At 40.1% G+C, this 23,408-nt stretch overlaps 2 protein-coding genes across 27 annotated transcripts in view; both read right to left on the bottom strand.

Annotated features, from left to right (window-relative positions):
- The window catches only part of EPB41L3 (erythrocyte membrane protein band 4.1 like 3), a 97,304-nt gene that overhangs the window by 4,937 nt on the left and 68,959 nt on the right, over nt 1-23,408 (bottom strand). For 4 of the 26 annotated variants that reach the window (XM_071417460.1, XM_071417488.1, XM_071417471.1 and 1 more), the window contains exons 11-23: nt 22,234-22,409; nt 19,927-20,147; nt 15,822-16,388; nt 11,755-11,808; nt 9,839-9,874; nt 9,606-9,671; nt 8,938-9,129; nt 5,650-5,724; nt 5,140-5,241; nt 3,028-3,150; nt 2,116-2,508; nt 967-1,098; nt 430-528 (exon numbers count right to left, since the gene is read on the bottom strand). In XM_071417460.1, the coding sequence (XP_071273561.1) occupies nt 430-528; nt 967-1,098; nt 2,116-2,508; nt 3,028-3,150; nt 5,140-5,241; nt 5,650-5,724; nt 8,938-9,129; nt 9,606-9,671; nt 9,839-9,874; nt 11,755-11,808; nt 15,822-16,388; nt 19,927-20,147; nt 22,234-22,409 (2,236 nt within the window). The remainder of the gene's footprint in view (nt 1-429; nt 529-966; nt 1,099-2,115; nt 2,509-3,027; nt 3,151-5,139; nt 5,242-5,649; nt 5,725-8,937; nt 9,130-9,605; nt 9,672-9,838; nt 9,875-11,754; nt 11,809-15,821; nt 16,389-19,926; nt 20,148-22,233; nt 22,410-23,408) is intronic. The other 22 variants (XM_071417562.1, XM_071417507.1, XM_071417514.1 and 19 more) reach the window with 22 other exon arrangements.
- On the bottom strand, nt 3,157-4,823 carry LOC139587569 (uncharacterized). Its single transcript, XM_071422005.1, has 2 exons — nt 4,806-4,823; nt 3,157-4,391 (listed from the first exon to the last, which is right to left on the bottom strand). Exons 1-2 carry the CDS (start codon nt 4,821-4,823, stop codon nt 3,384-3,386), a joined length of 1,026 nt encoding a protein of 341 aa, XP_071278106.1. The 3' UTR covers nt 3,157-3,383.

Here is a 23,408-nt window from a genome sequence, read left to right as displayed (position 1 = left end):
AGGATATGGATTCACTATGTGCTTTCAACACCATGCAGTGCTAATCTCAGGGCTGAAAGGCATAGTCATGTCAATGGAGCCTCATGTTCAGACAAGTTACTCCTTCCAGGAATATGCCAATATGGTTATACTCTTTCCAGTTCCAGGTAGCATTTGCAGCTAAATCAAGTGTTTCTGTACAGCAAGGTTTTGTGCTTGCATAGACATACCTTAAGGGGTTAGTATTCATGTCAAGTCATTGGATGATGTGTTAATCAATCTCAGCATAGCCAAAGACAGGTGAATAAAGACAAGTATTTATGGTAAATTTACAACAGTTTATCAAGAGAGTATCAGAATGTGTTCCCTTTCTGAAATAAATCATAAAACCAAAGCTAAGATAGCATACACCCTGGTGAAAAAGGAGCTCCCTGTTTTCTGAGGACTCACTTTGGTGATATGTGTAGTAGTTGTAGTGCTGGTGGTTTCAGATGTGATCGTTTGTGCACTCATCAATACACCTGGTTCAGAGTCAGCACCACAATCCACCTAGAAACCAGAAGAGAAAAGCAGTCACCAAAAAAATGATCCTGGGCACAGGGAATCGAGAACTGGACTGTTAAACTTCACTATTTCTACTGTTCTTCATAAAGTGACTATCTTATGGTATGGAAAAACTGCTATTAGGGCAACCAAGTGTGAGTATTTCTCTGTGTATCTGGAGGCTGTCCTTCCCCTCTGGAAGCACAGATGAGAAGATGACACTTTTAAATCTGCAGTTTCATCAATGTTCTGGAAAGGCCCTACACCAGGATGTGAGAGTGACCCTCAGGTAAGTTATTCTTATGTACATCCTCCTCATACTAATATTTAATACTTGAACAACTTAGAAAAGTTGACTCTAAAGCATACACTTAAAGATGGGTGAAGAAATGGGTTCCTTAAAGGAACATTAAATTAGAGCATGTCTTTTGCAGAATTTCTTACCTGAGAAGACTCATATGTAATGGTTTTTGTTTCTGTATGGACTACTGGCACTTCCTTTGTTGAAATTTCAAGGGTTTCCCCACCAGCCGGAACACTGCTGAAACTTATAGTCTCAGTCTTCACAACTGGTGACTGCATGAACAAAAAAAGAAAGAATTGGAACATTTAGCAGAGGTTATGGATTTCTCAGAATATTTTTTTTTGTTTGGTGCAAAGAAAGAATAGCTAAAAAATGTTCTGCATAAAAAAAAAAAAAAGATAAAATTCTCTTAATTACAGTGGTACAGACACGTATATAATGCTGGCAACATTTACAAAAACAAAGTCCAAAATGCTCTAAATGCTACAAGAGGCAATGGTCACAACTTGAAAATCAGGAGGTTCCCTGAGAACATCAGGAAACACTTTTTCACTGTAAGAGTGACTGAACACTGGCACAGGTTGCCCAAGGATATTGTGGAATGTTCTTCCTTGAAGATACTCAGAAGAAGCTCTCTGGACATAGTCTTGAGCAGCAATTCACTCTGGATGGCTCTGTCTGATCAGAGGACTGCAGCAGATGACCTCCAGAGGGTCCTTCCAGCCTGAACTGTTCTGAGAATCTGTGATTCTACATTTTTTTGAATGACAAGAGAATGAATTCTGTCCAGGCTTAGCCTTTTTATCTCTGGGGAAAAAACCCTGCACAAAACAGCTCTTGAAATTCTACTAATGGGGCTAAGATAAGGAACCTTGTCTGTTTAAGACACAGAACATTTATTTATAATTGCATCAAGCATGGAAAAAGCAATCTGTTTCCTGTCTTTGGGAACATGTGAACTTTGCCAACATCGATGGACTTTCCCAAACAGAATGCCAGCTGATCTTGTTATCTGTTGCATAAAATACCATGAAATTTGGTATTTCTCTGCAACATGAAAAGCAGTTACAAGTAAAACATGCATGGCATTTTGCTAATGATGGAAACCAGCAGCAAGCCTTGCAGGTGACATGCAAGGAGGAAATAAGAGGAGAAAAAACCTGCTTTCTGTAAAAGTACAATCATACAAGCTGAGCACACTTTACTTTCAATGACAGGAATTAACTTAGCCTACTATTAGCCTACATTCACAATTCAGCACAGACATGACCAATTTAACAACAAGTTACCTCAAAATGAGGTTTTCTTTCCAAAGACTCTGAAAGTTGGACTGTTGTTCTGTGCTCCTCCGCCTGCTCACACGAAGCAGCGGCAGCGACTCCTTCCTGTTTGGTTAGGGCTTTCCCAGCCTCCTCCCTTTTTTCCTCCTTGGCCCCCTCAGTCCCAGCAGAGCCCTCCTTCCCTTTCACGCCGGCAGCCACCGCCGACGCTGCCTCAGCCTGGGCATCCAGCGTAAGTCCGGCCACTTTAGCAGGATCCCCGCCTGCATGCACCTCCATCCCATGTCTCTCCTTGACAACTACAGTCTCCTGTACAACCTTCTGCACTGTATCCTGATCCGGCTGAACTGCTTGCTTCATGTCACTGGAAGTTATCTCCTGAGACGTCGTCGTTTCTATTCTCTGCAGGGAAGGAGATAAAAAACCCTCAGCATCAAAAGCAGGCAACACTATTTGTAGTAGCGCCCAAGCTTAATGTACTGTGAACATAAATTTTTAAAAAATGGGCATTATATTTTGCCAAGTTATTTCTCCCACGTTGCATGGATTTTTGTTCTCGGGATGTTATCAGTATAGTGGAAATGGAAAACAAAGCAAGAAGCAAAATTTTTAAAAGTGAAGAGAAATTTTGATCTTGGTGTTCTTCTCATTAGTATTGTGTGAGTTTTACAAAGGCAAAATACAGCACCCCACAAAATGACCAAAATAAAATGAAATAAAAGAAAAGTTGGTTGTAGCCTTTTTTTTTTTTTTCTTTTTGGTGAAGCTTCTGTTGTGGTCCATTGAATCAAAAGAAAACACACATGAATACATGCATTAGTTGTACAGTTCCATATTGTGCAAAAAAAACCATAAAATAAGAGAAAAGCAAAAGTAATTGGTGCATGGTTATGACATCAATGGAGGGAATCAAGCAGCCACCTGAGCCCAGGTATGGGAAGTAGAAGTAACCCCTCCTATGAACTCAGTTGGTTTTCTGGCGGACTCTATTAAAGTGAAGATATCTGAACCATCCAAGGCTTTTTCACTGGTGGACTGTTTAGTCTAAATAGACAAAGAAATGTAGAGTCATACACAGAAAAAAGGCAGACCCATATGCACAGACATATTAATTGCCAAAACCAGAGGCAGAGAAGGAGGAAAAGGAGAGAAGGTTGCAGGGGCACGGAGAGGTTGGAAACAGGAAAAGAATGGGAAAATAAATCAGAGCGAATTCATAATGGCTGTAGTAAGCAATAGTTACAAAGCGTAGTTGTTAGCATTGGCATTTTGCTGGTTCAAGCAAACCTTTTTTTTTTTCCTTTTATTAACAAGCCACAGCAGCAATACTGAATTTCAGTACATAAACCAGAAAGGTTGAAAGCCTTATATAATGCCTGCTTCAGACTGTGAGACGGATTCAAAGTATGAGAGAAAAAAAATAAGCCGGGTTGGCTGCTGTCAACATAAAGCCAGGCAGCAAGAGAACTCAAAGCTAGGGTGGTGTGAAGGGATTGCCTAAAAGAAGTCATGCTTTTATCTTTAAATCGTGGCGTGAAGTCAAAGCCACTTGTTACCACTACTCTTGATGCAGACGACTCAGTAACATAGTGAGCAGTAGCAATGGTAAATGGCTGTTCTCTGGAATATCTCCACTCAGACAGGCTCTTATCTGTCCGGGCAAACGCCCCTGCTTTTACACCTTCTCCGCCAAGATGCTTTTCTGCTTTGCCAAGCTGTAAGCTTTCCAGTGTACCAAGTAACTGCAAATCCTGGTCCATCCTTAGTGTCTTTTTCAAACTCTCCTCTTCAGGACTCTGCAATAGGGATTCTGCTTCCTTTATGGGTGTCAGAGAGTCAGACAGCTTTCTTCTTGTGCTCTGCACATCAGATCCCCGCCTGGCTTTCTCATCAGTGACAGGCTTGAGGACTTCATACTTGGCCACTATTGGAACGATTTTCACAGATTCTTGAACTTCCCTTTCCAGTTTTTGCAAAGTTTCTCCTGAAGGCTGTACTGTTTTCTCGACCTCTTTAGCTTTACTTGTCATGGTTACAATTTTCCCAGATACGGTATCATAGGACTTTCCTAGGGTGAACATTTTCTGCTTATTCTCCTCATTGGATTGTATTTCACTTTCCAAGTCCTCAAAGCTCTGCATTAGAACGGTACTGGATTTTAATATCTCAGGTGCAAAGGCAGTTTTACTGCTCACAGTCACTACTTTGTATGCCAGATTTTTTTCCGATTCACCATCAACTACCTCAGAGGGTATTTTGTCTATAATAACCCAATCCTCAGTGCCCTATATTTGAGATATAAAAGCTAAATTAGAATATCTGCAGGTTTATCTGTACTTCAGGAGAACTAAATTATGAAGACTTTTAAGAAATCATGTTGCTTCTTCTGAAAGCATATAATAACTTCTAGCATTGTACCTCTTAGAGCAGTTATCAAGCAAATAAACAGAATCACCTTAGGAAAAATATGATTTCTTTGCATATTCTCTCTCTTCAGAGGTCCATATAACATGGACCCAAAAATATTACTTTTGCCACACTATTTCTGTATTTGTTTGAAGCAAAATAGCATGTCAGCACGTAATTATAGTGGTGATTGGAATCAACTTGGGGTTAAAAATCACATATTGCAGTGGTTAACAAAGCTACAGTCAAAAACAAATTACAAAAATAGGGCAAATAAGCTCATTCAACTGTACCCTAGTTGTTACAAACATGCTGTTAATGACGTTTTAGAATAGCACTCTTCTGTATGTAGCCTGCACTGAATTTCCTTGTTTTCATTAGAACATCAACGCCCTTCAGGATTGTTTAAATGGAGAAGCACAACACAGCAAACTGTATAAACTAAGCATACTACTAAAAATTCTGAATGAAACTTAATTGCAGCATCTTTTTTCCTCCTCATGCAAATGTGCTATGTGATTTGCTTTGACTATGCAATCAGCATCCAGTTATTTGACTTTAAGACTGTAACTTCTGTATTTAACTAAGCAAATGATGTAGTTTAAAATCAAATGAGTTAAAAATAACCTCTAGGGATGATGGGATACTTTTCTGGATAATGATTTGATGAGAAGTAACCAAAGTGCCAGCAGATTCTCCTTCCTGCAGCTTCTTCTCTATCACACTTGGCTAATAGAAAAACCAATAAAAATATAAAGTTCACCATCACTCAACATAATCTAAATTCAGTTGACAATATAAAGGAAATGCATTCTCGTGACAGAAGTGCCTCATTCCCCGTTCTCAGTGAGGTTTATGCTGGAAATGCATGCAAACTGCAAACAACATCCAAACTGCACCGTGCAAGTAGATTTCTAACTGGCAAAGAAATCAGTCTCCATTAGGAAGCCATAAGCTCTGGAAAGGACCCATTCCTCAGAATTTGGTCTCCAGATTATATCTCTGCCTGGAACTTATTAAATAATAACAATAAAAAAATATGAAAAGGGAGGGCTTGGAAATGAAAAAAGATAATAAAATAATAAATCATTGCCATCCTTTCTGACTGCATTTCAATGAAGTATTGTTTGTTTTTACCTGCATTTCAAGGAATGTAGTACCTCCCTTCTGCAAAATTATGAGTTTTTCTGATTTTTCTGTTTCTTCTTTGGTCTAATGTCAGGGGAATAAATGATTTTAGTAAATGGAGGGTACATATACTATATTTCACAGTAGCTCATATTTCTCTACAAATTATTAATCTCATGGAAAATTAGGAAACAGAACTAAAGAGAATCGTTTTGCAGCACAGAGGTTTCCAATGAGAAGTGAAATCAGTGTCTCTCTATGGAGAGGAGACATGAGTATAAAAATGGTATGCACAAGTGTAGCACAAAACCCACCAAATTGAGTAAGACCCAGGTGTGGATGCACTGTGTTTGCTTCATGTCATATGATTTATTTAACTGGGGCTGATGCCAGCTCACACAGCTTCCACCAATAGCCCAGAACAGGCCCCTGCACCTTCCCTCTGGGCAAGGCTCTCTCCTGAGTTTGCAGCCCTCTCTGCTGAAGCAGGCAGAAGGTGTGCCCAGCGATGATTTCAGCTCTCTCTTTTTCTCTGCTGGTATTAGAAGTCTTAGAAGCACTTTTCCTACAGAGGGAGCTAACTGCTGTTCTACTATCCTGTAGTGTGTACTGAAATCTCCTCACTTTTATCCCATCAGCGCTTTCCCAGTGCTATGGGAATAATAAGAGTATCTCTATCTTGGACAACTGGGAAAATGTTAAATGTAGGCAAGACTCAATTTCCCAAGGCTTTTGAGCCCACCTTCTGGGCTGGCCACTGTTGTCATTTGGCCATAAGCCCCTGCAGAGCAAAATGGGTTTCTTGCCAAACCCTTTCTAGTGACTTCAGTAAATACTATACTCAATAGACACGCCAATGGAAGTCCTATAGCTGGCATGATAAAAGGGTACATATACTCAAGAGGAAAAACAGAAATTTAAAGAGAAATATGAAAATAGAAAGGGACAAATGGTTCAACTCCCTGACTGCAAGCAGATGCACAACGCCTTTATTCCTAAAGTGTTGGTTTCATCCAATTCAGGTCAGATTAGACATTGTCAAGGACTTTGTCAATATAATGGCTTTCATGTTCTACAGCTATCTGGCTGTAGATGTATCATGGAAGATATTTAAAACTATAATTTTCATTACTAAGGAAAACCAAATTATTTCCCCATCTGTTCTAAGAAACCAAGCAGTGACCAGTGGCTTAAAGTTAAACTGACCAAACACTCAGGTGCCATGTGCTTGAAGATCATATTTTGAAAAGACATCTTTTCTCCTCTGTTCTTGTTTTATTATAAGAAGGAGCTACAGGTAACAGCACTGAACATATTTTTAAAGTGGATAAGGTGTAACTTCTTTGATTAGCAGAAGGCAATACACTATCTTGACTTCCTCTGCATTTCTTAGTAGACATCAAGATGCTGATTTTGACCTATGGATGGCTCCAGCTTTTTTCTGGAAAAATCCCCTCTCATCAGGACATGTGAACTGAAACCATCTCACTTACTGGGACCAAAGGAATGGCCAGGTGCTATCTACGGCAAAAGTCATTTCAGAGTTAGGCTCTGATAGCTCAAGTCTGCTCTTAATTTTCCACAGAAATACCTTCATTTGGATGAGGTTCTGTGAAACAGATGTATTACTTAGATGCATGTATAATTCTTACCCTTTTCCTTTCCAAATGAATGGTTAAATTCAGATGTGTTTCATCAGGGTGAAGCCTACATAGCTGTGCAATACTTTAATACTGTTTGTATGTTTTAATTAAAACTGTTTATTACATTCCTAAAGTAATAAAGATATTAAACAAACAGGGTGGTGCTAAGTTTGCTTCCCCTGCAATCCTCTGATTCAGGCTCAGCTTGCCACCCTTTCCAAGAGTTCCTTACATCTTTATTATGATAAATGCATCCTGTTCATTGTACTTACAATTTTAATTCTTAGAATGATAAAACTTTATTTTTAACTACAATCAAACCAACCTGTTAGTAGGGTCTGCTATGATTCCTGAATGTGGCAGTAGGAGCAACACTAAAACTTCTCTGTGCTCCCCTCAAAAGGGAAGATTTGAGCACAGAGCCTGCTTTTTTACATATTTTAATCCAATTTGAATGCCACAGTAATGCACCTCTGGTGCCAGCATCAGCCACTAGCTATAATGTGGGAGAGGAGGAGGTGAGACCCCTTTCCTTGGCAATGTTCCTTTCCCTGTGAGGAGAAGCTGACACTTGCTACCTGCATGCCTCCAGGGATGCCCTTCCCCAGAGTTATGGGTTTGCAAGACCAACCTCTGAGGTGAGAAAGCAGAACACTCCTTCAATTTACACTTTCCAGACAATTTTTACTGAGTTCCCTACAACATTATATCAGGGCTGTGGGCACAGGAAAAAAATCTCATGACCTTTTATTGGTTTCTAATGCTAAAACCGAGAGGAACCCATAAAGATAATTCCTGTGAGACAGAAACCAGATATCCATTAATAATAGAATAAAAAAATAACTCTCAGGCAGACCACACAAGCTTATTTCTTTTTGCTCCACTGGACTTAAGCCAAGACACTACACTATGTATTTTATTGCAACACATGTTGCCTTGCTACCCCTACATGTCCTTATCCACCTACAGATCAAGTAAACACCAGCTTTTAAACTGGCAAGTTTCTCACAAGCGCTTCAAGAGTGCACAGTGAGCAAGATTTTTTTCACACACACACACTGCAGGAAAATGGAGATACTTAGCAATCTGCATTGGGTCTTCAAAGACAGTATCCAGCAGACTGCAGCAACCATCAGGTTCCATATGGAACTGGCCAAGAAGGTCTAATTATTGTCATTATTACTTCCCTGTTTTCAGAGACTGAGAGTTCTGCCCTTTGTTCTGTATTTTTCTTTCAAGCTTGGCACCATAGCTCCCACCTGTCTCACTACACCACTTCTCCCATCCAGTCACCATTGTTTAAATTTCCTCTCCATCACTTTCATGGTTTCTTTATGCATGGCTGGACTTCCTCAAGCTCACTGAACCTGCAACAACGCCTGTATTTTGCACAGGCGTTGGGTCTCAGAGAGACCCAGTTCTGCCACATGGCTTCCAGTGAATTTAATTCTCTATATATACATATATTTATATATGTATACATTTATGGTATCTGCTCTTCCTCCCATCTTTGCTGCTAGAGCCTGCGTCCTGAGAAAAGGGAGGGCCTGCAAGCAGGGATTGGCCTCTAACTACGGCCCCTAATCTAGTGAGAGCTGCTATAAGTAAAATTGCATAGACAAATACATAATGAAGCCTTTCAGCTCACGCTGACCTCTTCAGGCACTAGTGGTTCAATCATAGGAGCATCCTCCTGCCTTGCTGCAAGCCGAACGGGAGATGTGGAAAGCCTCTTCTCCCACTCATTAGACACAGTCGTTTCTGTGGAGGTTTCCAAGAAGGTGCGTTTCAACTCGCTTATATTGGTCTGATGTTTCATCAGATCTTCCTGGGTTTTGTCTAGATCCTAGACAGTTTTAAAAGAATAGAGCAGTTTGTGATACATCCTAAGCCAACCACACTTTAGAGCCAAAACACACAACTTGGTTAGTATAGAGGGAAGTAACAGCTCAGGGAGCCGGGGAGCACAGCACCAACACAACACTCTGTGAAAATGTGGCATTTTGAAAGAGAACAGCATAGCATATCTCGTACAAGTGAGTCTAAATACACTCTTAAAGAGCCTATCCATATCACTATAATTTGCACCTGATAAAGAGGCTCCAAACAAACATACATATGCGCGTGGAGGCACACACATAGAGGCACACGCATATATCGATACTGATAGTACAAGTTAGAGGAGTCATCATAATCTGAGAGAAAAAAATAATCTATTAGCAGGTGGGAGTACACAGTTCATGCATCATAGTGCAGATCCACAGTTTACCACTAAAACTAACACACATGTACGTACATGCACTGGTATATACCAATACCAACCTCTAACATAAGATTACTATGTTTGACATACACATTTTCACCCTGTATTCGCTTAATCAGACTATTCTGAAAGAAGTGAAAAAGAAAGGGAAAAGTAAGGGACACAGTATTGAAAGGATACAAAATGCTGTTTCTACACATTTCTTCACAGAGAACCGACAGTAACATGCTGAAAGAGGTGAACACCTCCAACATTGATACCTGAGCAACATCTAGACCTTTTGTTTCTGTACCTGTGCCTTTAGATCTCCGTCCTCCTCTTGATCCGACTGCCAGCATGAGAAAGATTGGAAAACAACACCTTACCCACTTGCATGAATGAAGGCTTTATGAACATTGGTGAGAGGTACACACTAGGTTAAAATCCCATTTTCTCCTCATTAAGGGTTTAAGGAGAAGGAGTAGACACACTGGCTTTGCACGGTTTTCCTAACTCAGAGCAAACGTCCACTTCTCAAATTTGTGTTTTGTTATCAAAGGGGTGGTAAACATCTTCCTTTTACAAATATTGCTACACTCCACATTCATAAATTTCTATTTATGGAGCAGCAGATGCACCTTCTCACCAAGGTCACAGCTAGTCTAGGATGGAACAGCAACAGCTAATGCTTTGGAATTCTGTAAACCCAGAATTTACACACAGGACATAATCTGGGCCACAAGAAAAGCTTGGAATAAACTCACCATGGGCAAACAACTTGCAACACTTTCTGCAGAAAGATGCACATTTTATCTGCTTAAAATGCTATTTCCCTAACCATAGTCCCTTTCTGTATTTCTGTAATTTTATTTTATATTTAGCCTGTATATATTCTTTCAGGCCCTATCATGTGGAATGGCACACACATCCCATCCACTTCGGTGCACATTTTCAAAAGCAACACCATAAGGACTGCCCCAGCAGCCCTATTTCCAAGGGTGCAATTTTCAGGTGGCAGATATACCACACATTTTGAAAATCAGGTATCCATATCCAACTGATATGTGCTATATCTTCTCCTCTAAATAAAGATAGCAACTAGGAATATTAACATGCATTTTTGAGTAACAAACTGAACATTTAAAATGTCACAATTTTATTATTGTTTTACTTTCTATAGTGCTCAAGGCCTATGAGTGGAAGAAGCACTTCAAAACATTTTGTACTTCTGACTCATCTCAACAGACTTTATGTTGTTGAACTGTTTGAATTCTTTTAATGCCCATGCTGCTATTTTATTGTTAATTTTCCATATAGTCCTATTTAGACAAATGACTCATGGGAAAATCTGTTGATTACTTTACAACTCCATTCAAATTTATTCTATTTACAGCCAAGGCTGAATTGTCCTGACGTGTCATACAGAAAATTTTTCCTTGAAGATAATTTTAACAGTCTCAAATTTTAATGAGATCCTCCTGAAAACCTAGAGTAGTGTTTGTGGTAAGACTCTGTCTTCTAGCAGATGTCAGATGAAATTCAGCTCATGTTTGCAGCTGCAATCATATTAATTATGAAAGCATTATATGCACTTCAGTGCATATAATAAAATTCAACATAAGGTTGAATTTGCCTGCACAGTCTATGTACCATGTTGTGGACATGAGGTTTCTTAGTGTAAGGAAAATATAAACATTTTACATTTCTCCTCTGAAAAGAATACCTGGACTAGTAGTGGCCATATGTGAAGATTACATACGAAGGCCGTATGTGAAATTACATTAAAGAAAAGACTTAGATATTTAAAATGTGAGAATATTCAGTAAATTTGAAAACAGCTTTTCATTGTCTTTTCCCCACTCTCCCACTCAGGCTTCAGAGTCTAAGAGCAAACAAGCAAACAAAAACCCCCAGGGCACAATCTGGCCAGCAGAACCCTCCGGGTGGGCAGCACTGGCGCGGGTGACACTGCCACTGCCCCCCCAGCCACACAACGCAGAGGCCTTGCAGCTTCCAAACCAAACTCAGGAATAAGAGGAGCCCACAGGGAACACCGGAAACTCGGCTCTCCTGGCAAAGCTGTCCCGCTTGCAGGCACGCACATGCACACGCGCGCAGGGAGGGACCCTGAGCTGCCGTAGCAGACATGTGGTCTAGCCCACAGGGTCGGGAAGAGACAAGGCCAAACGCTCTCCCCTGCCATAGCTGGGTGATGGCGACTGTACAAACCTCGGTGGCAGTGGTCTCACCATCAGCCGCAGTATCCGTCTGCTCACTGTCAGTCTATTGGGTTAGACAAGTACCCGGGTCCCGAGAGGAAGGCAGGAATAAAGAATAAACCCAGCTCATCAGTACACGCGGCTCACGCGGGGAACTGTTAAACTCAACATCCCTGTGAACTGCATTAGCATTGCTTTTCAAACAACGCACATGTCAAAGAAGCAAAATAAAAATGCTATATTAGTAAACAGAACAGACTCAGAGGAAGACTCGAGGCGTACTGTACACAGTATATGGCTTTACTGGAACAAATTTATAAGCCAAACAAAGCATTACTGGAAAACTGTTATTTGAATAGCAGATTTTTTTTTTTCCTTAAGAAAACCAGATAGCTTTAAAAAAAAGGGGAAAAAAGAGACTAATATTTTCTAATTGAACTTTTCCTCCCATAATGAATTTTACAGAAAATTATTGAACTAATTTTTTGTTCTAGCCAATATAAGTAGTGGTTAAATTTTTATCTGGAGGGGAAAAAGATAATTTAAAAAAACAACAACAACAAAAAAGCTACTTTAACAGTCATCTGACTTTCAGCCCCTCATTTGTACAGAGGTTATTCTTGTCTCCACATTTATACACCATGAGGCTGTCTGCATTACCAAGGAGTTCAAATAACCCTACCCCCAGCCCATCTACTGTCTGTGGAGTAATGGTAAGGCTCAGATCCCACTCGGTTCCAATAAAGAGCAGCTGATAATTGTTAATGATAGTAAAAAGAAAGAAAACTGCCATTAAAAGAAGAAAAAAATACTTCTCATTCCATTTAAGAGTATGGATGAAAGCAGGAGAAAAACAAAAGTAACTCCCCCCACCCCCCAAACACTTACTAGGTATGAGTGATAAAAATGAAACAAAGCACAGCATTGAACAGACTGATCTATCCCTGCTTTGCATGAAGAACGTTTTAGTGGAGAACACAAGTGTCACGATTCAGAGAGAAGGGAGTGGAGGTTACTACAGACTGAGAAGAGAGCTCAACAAACTACTCTGATGTCAGGTAAGCATATGGAAAACTAGTAAGTAAAGTGCACCCTACTGCCCCAGACTGGCACATCCAAGTTGTTTTGGTAGCAGTGAAAACTCTGGTTTCCATTAGCGATTTTCTGTGGTCCGTAGATAGTAACCCCAGCAGGCAATTTAAAGCCAAGACAACACACATCATCCTCCAATCCCATCAATATGAACAAGAACAAAAGAACAACCTACTGGTGGATGGAGTATCAGTCTCAGCTTTGAATTTCCTCAATTTTTTGGTCATTTTCTGACAACTCCATTGTTTCAAATGACAATGTTTTGATTTGTTTTCATACCCTTGTTTTTTATTCTTTGAAGAGCTTGTATTGTTTGTGTGACAGACAGAAGAATAAACAAGCATTTTGCACTACTTGCTAAGTGCATGAATGGAAGTGGGATGAAATTTTTCAAGTCATGACCACTCTTGAGACAGACCACATTTATTTTTAAATGGAAGTGTAATGTCAAAGCAGTCTATTAGGCTGGTCCAATTGCTTTCACTAAAGTGCTAGAAAATTGTTTCTTTATTAACAAAGGATCTCATGTCTTTATAACGTTATAGGCAATTGTAAAGATATGGCAATAGAAAAAAAGTATGCATTGTCACTCCTGTTTACAAAAATAAAAAGAAACAAAGAGGCATTAATGCATCTAGGCATTTAAAAAGAATTAAAAATCGTGTCAAGGCACTGTAACACAAGTCTGGCATATAGGGTTCATTTTAAGAATGTGAAGTCAATAGAAAATTAGCTGCTAAGGTAAAAACACAGAAGCTAGTGAATTCCAAGGGGTGAGATTCTGTCTTTGACTGCATGGACTAACTCCAGATGCATGGTTCAAGGGAGAACAAGCTCAACAATATAAGGTATTGGTTCAGGATACTGGCTGTAGTCTTCTGCATCTCTCTGTGCAATCTTTTGAGAACTGTGGGGGGTGGGAAACATTCCTATTTCTTTTACCACGAGTGGAATGAAATCCTAAATAAAGCATAAAGCTTGCTTTATTGCAACATACATATCTGCTAATCAGCCAATCAACAGCCATGGAGTCAAAGTCAGCATTACTGAGTTACTTGAAATAAAGATCTGGGGTTATCACAGAGCAGGGAATGGTGAGTTAAGGCTGAGTAAGGCAGGTCTCCTCTGGAGTGAAGAGTAAGGAAGGCCAGGCTCAGCTCCAAGATGGGCTGAGGTACAGCTGAGGTGGGGTTGGCAGGCAGGCGAGGGCTGGAGCAGGACAGAGGCAGCTTCTCCTGACGTGCTGTGGCTGCACCTCTCCTACCTTGCGATCGTAATTGCTGTGATTTGTTTTGCCAATGTAATGCAGACATGCCCGAGTTTAAAACATATTCACTTTCATGCAATATTTTGAACAAGAAATACCCCGTGGATTAGGCACAAGTCTGTGTTGTATGCCAGGAAGCACTGCCAGAGTAATCACCCTCATAAAAGAGCGATACTAAAAAGCCTATTTTAGATGTTTTTATGCTCAATACTTCCTAACTTTGCTAACAAAAAGAAGCACTTATTTCTGAAAGAGGAACAGACTAATGTATTACATAAACACTGCCTCATTATTGCCTCTAGAGCTGGAAATATATTAATGCTGTTACTGCTATTAGATTAATCCAAGTGCAGAGCTAATGCAAATTGAGACCTAAATGCTGTCTCAAAATAAGGACAAGAAATAAGACAGTAGCATTTTGGATGCCTTTTATCAGAAATCATACATTATTTTTTAGTTGTAAGGCATCACAGAGCCAAAAGCATTTAAAGACAATGTTTTTACAAGACAAATTGATGTGACTTTTGGCTTTCCATAAAAAGGAAATTAAATCCTGCACCAACTCTCACAAAACCAACAGCAGCAGATGACAATGTTCAAGTCGGTTATTGAAGAGAGCTACGGCAATGGACTATCGACAAGTGGCCAAGGTGGCTTTTTACATGGCCATCTGGTCTGTGACCATCTGATCTGGGCTTTTTTCTTTATATACAAAGCAAAACTGTACTTTTGTATCTGAAGTTGAAGAAGAAAACAGAAAATCTAGGAAAACCTGAACTCATTATTTTATTCTTCAACAGAGAATAATCAGGCTCCAGCAAAAACTGAGATGCCAGTTTCTCTGTTACTTAAGCAGATTCCTTTCCTATTTCTGGATTTACCATCACATCCACAGTACCCAGAACCACTGCAGACTCCTGCTGCAACTGGTTCATCTGCCCGTGATGACCCTGGTGGCTTAAGGCATCAGTTTTGGCAGTACTAATCTAACACTGCAAATGTCAAGGCAGCCCACGTGGCATGCTCCTGCAACAGCTGCAGAACAGCTGTCCCAATCTGACCCCTCACTGATAAGTTGGATTTAACCATGGGAAAACAATTCAATCTGTAGCAGAGATGGGATCAAGGCTGAAAATCGAGATCCAGGTTTTGCTGGACCAGAAAGCCTTTTCTGGGGTTCAGCTACAGCTGATAGCCTTTTGCAAAAAGCTGAGTCTATCTGGACTTTGAACATACTGAAGTTGGTGAGGGTGCTCATCATTGTTAGGCAGCTAGTCATATACATAAATGTAGACACATATTCATATATTTGGATGTTCAGTAATTATGCAGAAATATACTTAATACCCCCTATTTAGATAACTATCCTAACCCTAAAACTATTCTAAACTGATAGAGGGAAGAAAAAGGTCTTGTCATGTAGTGCAAGTCACGTTGAACCAACTGACACAGTTCAAGCCAAGACTCTTCTACACAGTGTTGTGCCTAACCCTGGGCTCCGAGCTGTACTCCCAGCATGAGAAAAAAATAAAAAAGAAAAAAAAATAACTAAAACAAAAAACAACAACCCCCAAACCAAAAAAAAAAATCCCTTCTAACATATCAGCACAGACAGAAATGAGGCTCTGAAAGTAGGACCACTATTGCAGCAATCTAACACTGGTTAGGACTGAAGCACTGAACACGAAAAAGAGTGTGTTCGATGCCGAGGTACACACCTCTTCCTCTGAACTGTCACTCAGGTCATTGGCAAGTGAGGCACTCAAGGAGGCCGCCTTGGGCTCCAGGTAGCAGAGGCACATAGCCAGAGGAAAGGAGAGAGTGAGGGCGTATGGCACTGAGAAAGAGGCAGAGAGCAGAAAGAAAAAAATGAAGAGGAAGCAAGGCACGAGGGAGGGGGAGCGGATGGGGAGGTAGTGCTGCACACTGGCAGGCAGGAGGTTGGTTTCGGAGAGGTTAGGGAGCGACAGGTAGCCATCATCATCCAGGAGGGAAGGAAATGACTCTGGAAGTTGCAAGGAGAAGGAAAACAGTGTTCCGCCTTTGCCGGCTTTTTGCTTGTAGCCAAAAGCCACGTCTTGCTCGGCGGAGCAAACTCGCCCCTTTCTGTCAGAGTCTGGCTCCGACTCGCTGTGTTTTGGAGCGCTCTCTTTGGGGGCCTCACAGCCTAAGGACTTTGTCCGAGTGCTCTCCTTGCATCTCCTGCGAAGCTTTGCTGAAGATACATGGGGGCCAGGCTGAGAGGATGGTGAAGAGTGGTGGGAGTCAGTGCCAAGCAAAGATGGCTGGTGACAGAGAAAGGGCAGCAAACAAGGCGCAAAAGCAAAAGGACAAAAAGAAAACTGTAATTAGTTAATTTTCTTCCGTGATGATAAATAATATATATTATATATTTAAAATTATAAACAGTATTTTAACACCACAGCTTTCCACTGAATTGAACGATTGAATGGTGCATGTTCCCACGCCACACACCACAGGTATTAGCGAATCACGCTTCCAGCTTACAAAAGGCAACTTCTTGATTCAACATTTGTCTAGTCCTCTGCAGCAGAGGATTTACATAAAAGCCTCCATGGCCACATGGGGAGTTTCAGGTGCTGCCAATTTCCACTTACTGCAAGATTGGTTTCTGATAATAAAGCTTTCAAACAAGAAGTATATGGAGAGCAACAAAGAAGGAAACATATTTCTAATACCAGCACTACTTGTGACAGCATTCTTGCAGTCAGGAGGAGACTTGGTGGGGGCCAAATGCTTCCCATCTATGCCTTGGACAACCTCAGCAGTAATAAGTAAAGCTCCAAGTCCTCAATTGCAGTATTTTTAAAAAAATCTAGGCCATAAACCAAATTAAAACACATTGTTTGGTGGAGGGAGCAGAAATCCATTCATCAATGCACCTGATGGAAAAAAAAAAACTGCTCAACAGATATCCCAGCAGCTGGTTCCTCAGCACGGCTCCCACCACTGGCCCCTGCTGGGCATCCCCAGAGCCCTGCCCTCACCTCTGCTCACTGTGAGCCCAAGCAGGCAGTGCTGGGGGCTCAGCCCCTCCCAGCCATGCACCCTGCCAGCCCCTCCATGCTGCCATCTCTTCAGCTGTACATTGAAAGAAGGGAGCTGAGACTTGAGGCTCAGCTGATCCCATAATCTCTCACTGGGGATCTGAAGGGGGGGCTGGCTAGAGAGAGGTCCTTGCCCCACACAGCCACATTTTCTCATAACCAAAATATAACCCTTTACCCATGGTGAAGAGGCAAAAGTGCCCCTGATGCTGTTCCTACAAGTTTTACCACAATGCCAAGAATACTGGCTACCAACAAGCAGGATTTGCTTTGATATGCCACTTGTAGGGCATTCAACTGGCCTTTCAGGTCATTTGAGGTCAAAAAATTGGTAGGAGGAGGGAGGTGGTTCAGTGGAAGTGGTGACTGTCATTTCACATGCTCCATGCAAGCAGAAACCACTGCTCTTTAGAAGGATAAAAACCACTGTCATCACCAAAATGTATACCCAGTACAACACATTTGCCACAACGCTGATGGATCAGAGATGTTTTGGCCAAAATCCCCCAAGTGCACGTAGCTGAAGTGGCCCACTGGATCCATGACCAAACCCTAAGTGCCTAAGCTGCTGCATCCATACTACCTCTCCCCAGGGAGCTATAACAGCCATTTCACTTTCACTATAGGCTCCCAAAAGCAAAATTACGTAAAAGCCACAACAGTATCTGCCTCCAGTTCAAGCTGGTATTGAACTGGAGCCAAAAGCAGATCCAAGTTTTAGACACAGATTGCTATTAAGCCTGAACTCTACCAGGTATATTAATGGTAGGAATGCCAAGTAATTACATGGAAGAACCCCTTTTCTTCCTGTTTCATATTTCCCTTTCTCTCTTCTCTAGCAATTTATCAATTCAAGGAATCTGTATTCCCAAACTAAGCAATCAGAACCAAGCCTAGCTTCAAACCACTTACAAATATCTTTATGGGTTTAATGTAGTAAGATCAAGTCAAAACTTAATGCTCATGGACTCACAGGTTTTTGTGTGAGCTAAATACACACACAAATACAACTTCTCTTTACTGTAAAGACAAAAATCCAAAGTAAATGTGTTCTTTTCTAATTCAGACTATTCACTTGCTGACATCTCTACAGTGTTAATATTTAGAATAACTTCTGTACTTCAATACACATGGATAAAACAAAGGCAAAATGTCTTAATGGAAAACATACCTAAAACATTTATATGCCCTTAGAAGGGATTTGATTTTGAGCTTGTATTTCTTGAGACATTCTCTTTATGATGACAGACTAAACTGTTAACAGGTCCATGTCGAAGCAGGACTGAGATCTCTGTAGGATTACACAACTGAAACTCTATTTATGATGGTTTAAAAAGAACTCATCTCTTGAGTGGGGGTAAAAATCAATCATTTGTGCATATATAAGTTCCATCAAATTAGTCTCCTAAAATATCTCTGAGTATTTCTATCCATATATAAGGAATAGCTAGATGATCTTCAAAATACAACTGATCCCTCCATTGACTTAAATTAACAAACACTTATAACAGAACTAGCTTCTTTTGAATGTTTTCTACATATTTGATTTTCATCATTCTTTCTCCACGTGGAAACTAACGGAGTTTCAAGAAGACCCCAGTTAAATTTTGTAGAGATTATCTTTTAAATACAGAGATTTAAATTTTGTAGAGATTATGCTTTTAAATACAGCACAGACTTTCAAAAGAAAATCTTTCTCATTCGCAATTTTCAGTAACTCAATTTGTTTCTGGTTTTCAGTACCTTAACCGCAACTCTTTTTGAGGACTTGATCCTTTTGCTATGTAGCTCATTGTGGCCTTATATGATAAATACAGGTTTAACATTTGCATACACTTGACAGTTCTGTGGATATAAATATATATATATCTCAAGGTTTTTCTTCCTAAAAGATGAGGGCAAACCTTACTTGTTTAGCAAGTGCATTCCACAAGTGCATTCCACAGTACACTTTCTAAATGCTACTCTACCGTATTCCTCTTCACTCACTGTCAATCTCTATTTACTATTTTTTCCATCCTTCTGTTTGGTTTACCCTGTTTTAATATCTCAGTAGATATTATGCACAACCATGTGTGTATGTGTGTCCTCTGTCCTCTGAGTGGTGGTGGTGCTGGGATTGAAGTTAATGAGGGATGACTCAAATTTAACAATTGATAAGAGAACCATCAATAAAAAATGCTTTTTTCAACAGAAACTTCAAACAAGGGAAGCAAATGCTTTTGTAAGCCAGAAAAAAAAATTGCTTATAATACCAGATTCATATCCAGAAGTTAATAGAGAAAAAATGCCCACTGAAATTCATGCAAGGAAACAGTGTTATAAGAAGTATAAGAGGAATAGTTTAAAGCACAGAGCTACATACAAGAATACAGAACTATTTTGTTGCCAAAATAAAAAGCCAGGATGGCCATACTAAAGTCAAAATATGACCGAAAACCAGAAGAACAAACATGCACCGCCAGGCTACTTCCGGGCATTTCCTAAAGAGCTGCTGAATGCTGTGTGAAAAACATCATTCTGACTGTTAAACATATTTCAAAAAAAAGTCCAAGGCAGGAACTAAACTTTACAATATCATATGAAAACTGAAAGGACTACAAAAACACTGATCCAAGACATGTATATACACATAGTATATTTCCTTTCACAGAACCAGTTTTATTTCCTCTTTCTCCCCCTTCCCTAAAAATTATGTGTTTCTCCAAGCACTCTCAAGGCAGCCTTGTTTAATACAAAACCCAGAAAATTCTACCTTGGTGTCATGGCGTATTGCTGAAATCGGGGTGACTTCCTCTGCTCTCTTCTTTTTGCCCTCTTCATCATCTTTGTCCTCTTCTGTCTTTTTCTCTGGAGTCACAGTGGTTATCAAGTTGGTCTGAGAGATGCCCTTTGTTGTGGCGTACTGGCCAGTACCAACCTCTGCAGCAGACACAGAATCCTTCATGTACATTTCATGGTTTTCATTCACTGATGCTAAAAGCAAATATTTAAAGAGGGAAAATCTGAAATAGCTTTTGCTGAGAAGCTGCATAAAATTAAAAAAGCTGGTTTAGAAAAACATTTGAGATAACACTGAAAACACAACTATGTCATGTTTCAGGAAACCAGAAGCATGTGCATACATTTAAATAAACTGTTTACTTGAAGCTCATAGCTTTTATATGCATATACATATATTATGGATGTGTATACACACATTACTGTAACTAATGTGTGCATTACACAGTTGTTAAATGTTAGCAAGCTGTTAAAATTAGCACTGTAGTAAAATACACATAAAAAAAAAGCAATGCATTGCCACAGTTATCAGGCAAGAAACATAAGGAGAACCAGCAATGACATCAGCCATGGGGGTGGAAGAGATTTTTTTTTTTTAAATCTGTCAGAATATAAAAATGCAGCTCAAATGCAAATTTAGTAACGTGCTGCATTACACAAAATGACAGTATTGATATAGCACAGGCATAATACCTGAGAAAAAAGAATTGTGATCCTTGTATTATTGAGTACTAAAGTCTGCCACTTAGGTGAGCTCATTATCCTAAAAAATTCTGTGATGTGATGACATTCAGTTCAGCAGACCCAACCAGAATATTTTAGGATGCAAGTGCTCAGTAATTAATCAGATTTAAATATATAAAAGTTATTTTGAAAGCAATAGTACCTTTATGGACAGAATGTAATCAAAACTGTAACATATGCCCAGACCCTGATCTTGACTATTGAGTAAATAATTTCTAAACCAACAGGATTATTCAAATTTATAAACTCACTTGCATCTGTAACAAATGACAGAGTCTGATCACAATGTAAGCACAATGCAGAATGTTACAGACTCATCTGCATTATAGTAACAATGCTAGTGATGAGATCATAAGCATTGATTTAAAAAACCTCTTTCCCCTATTTGCACTTAGGCAAATTAACAACTTGCAGAGTCTAACAAATGCTGGGTAAAGTGTCTCAGGTATCTTGTCTCTTGGGATTAAGTTTAGGAGGCAGGAGAAAGCAAAGGGAGTAGAGGGAGACATCTTATTTAAATGTTACAAACAAAATAATGCAGAAGGATAATTTCTGCTTTGAAACACATGCACAGCAATCAGGTCACCAGTTGCTTGGTAACGAGAAAGAAGCACATCAGAATTAGAATATTCCAAAATAATCAATGACAAGCAGCACCTTTAGAGGGAGAGAAAAAGGCTTGTCACACGTACTTTTAAATCAAAGCTTCTCCCCATCCCCACCACCAACTATAGTCATTGCAATTTGTGATATTCTGCAAGAGAATTCACCTTTTTTTTAAATCTGTAATGAATCTGAGTTTAGTCTCAGTCTTTTTTTCCTACAAAAATAAAGTACACAACTAGAGCCTCTTTTTACTCAACAGCTGACAACAGTAACAGCTGATGGAAGTAGCTGATACTCTGAACAACACACTGATTTAAACAAAGTCAGCAGCAGAACCATGACCTCCATGAAGCAAGGATAAAGAGAGGAAGGATGTACTATTAACCTATGTATGTTACTCTCCATTTCATACCTTCGAAAATAATGTATGAAAAAATTCTCTTAGTGCTCATTGGAGTAGGATATGAGGTAATTGGAATCAAGTGTTATTACTCAAGGGGAAAAAAAATTCTGGATTGAAACAACTTAAGTGAAAAACCTACGCACAAGAAAATCTCAGCTTCAACCAAAATCCAAACGGTCACTCATGCAAACTCTGAAAAAGTGTTAAAGCCTGACATTCTTGGGCAGGCAGGTCCATCCCATCCTTCCCCAAATCAGGGAAGCAGATATGAGGCCAAGGACAGAGGCTCTGTGGAGAGTGGGCTCCAAAGGACATCTTCCAGCCAAACACTTTGTAAGGACCACAGAGGTGCATTCAGCACAGAATTTCTCTGCATCCTCCTCCTCTACCCCTGCAGCAAACGTGCAGGTACTCACAGCCTCTACTCAGCCAAATATCAAGGAGAGGAGACGATGAGCTTTACACCTAATCTAAAGCAGTGACTACTGTGATGATAATGTTTGATAAGGTCAGTTGAGAGGCCCTTACCCCCATCCAAGCTGCGAGACATGGTGTAACGTTTACTGGAGGAGCGCTCAAAGTAAGGGGCAGGGCGGTCTATGAGGGCGCTGGCTCTTCTTGTCTGCGCCTGCGTCCGGCCGCTGTAGCGAAACTTGGAGCCCAACGTGAGGAACTTCTTTGGAGGTGCTTCTGGCAGCAGGAGCCTAAAACACACCAAGAAGTGCATCTGTTATTCCCCCTCCTCCAAAATCAGCCCACGGATCAGTTTCTGCAGAGGAGAGAAGACGACTGCTGGGTATCGCTCTCCATCGTAACCTGTGCCTCAGCGGTCTGTGGCTAAAAGGGAATCTAAAGGATGCCCCTCATACAGCATGACAAAATCACTTAGCTAAAGCATTTGAAGATCTGAATTCTTCCAAATGGGCAAGAATCACTCAGTTCCTACATGCTTGAAAATGAAATTTACTATTTTCTGATTACCAAAACTGAAAAGGTGTTCCTTGTACCAGAGGCCCGACTGGGCTGAAATGCAGATGTATCTCTTAAAATTTAACATGGTGATGTTATGCTGAGGACAAGGCCAGAACTGATTTCCAGTGAATGACAGGCAGTATTCATTCACAGGGGTGTAGACATTTTTCAGGTTAGAGCTCTCCCACCCTCGGTAATTTGGACATGGCAGCTGGCTGAAGAAGTCATTCTCCTGCTATGGAGTCTAGGCTTCAGACATTTATTTTTCATTAAAAATCAGAAAATACCCCAAAAATGCACACTCATTTCTCTTTGGATCTTTTGCTGCTAAGATTGCATTTCATATGAATGTACAGACAGCCTGAACCAACGGTTTTAAGAAAGGAGGGAAATTCTTCAGTACTCCCAAACATTCCCCAGAGGGGGTTCTTAAGCACTGGACATCCTTTCAAACTGTTGAAAATTTCACCCTTTTGGGTTTCCTTTTTTAAGTATCTGTTTAGTGATGTTCTTAGCACAAACTAATTACAGCACTTATTTCACTATTCCACATTTTTCTCCAATCTTCCTAGAAGTCAAAAAAATAGCTGCAAAACTCCTTAGTAATCCAAAACTTACACCTATGGGTTGTGTATTCTGGGTGACCAAAAAAACCCATGACCTACTACTGTCTGTACTTTCATATATAATTTAAAAAAAAATCTTCTTTTTTAAACTCTTTCCCACATCCC

This window comes from Agelaius tricolor, unplaced genomic scaffold (genome assembly GCF_023055355.1).
Source record: "Agelaius tricolor isolate 1412-34295 unplaced genomic scaffold, bAgeTri1.0.p SCAF_2, whole genome shotgun sequence".
In the NCBI taxonomy this organism is placed as follows: Eukaryota; Metazoa; Chordata; class Aves; order Passeriformes; family Icteridae; genus Agelaius; species Agelaius tricolor.
This window is presented reverse-complemented; position numbering and strand designations above follow the sequence as displayed.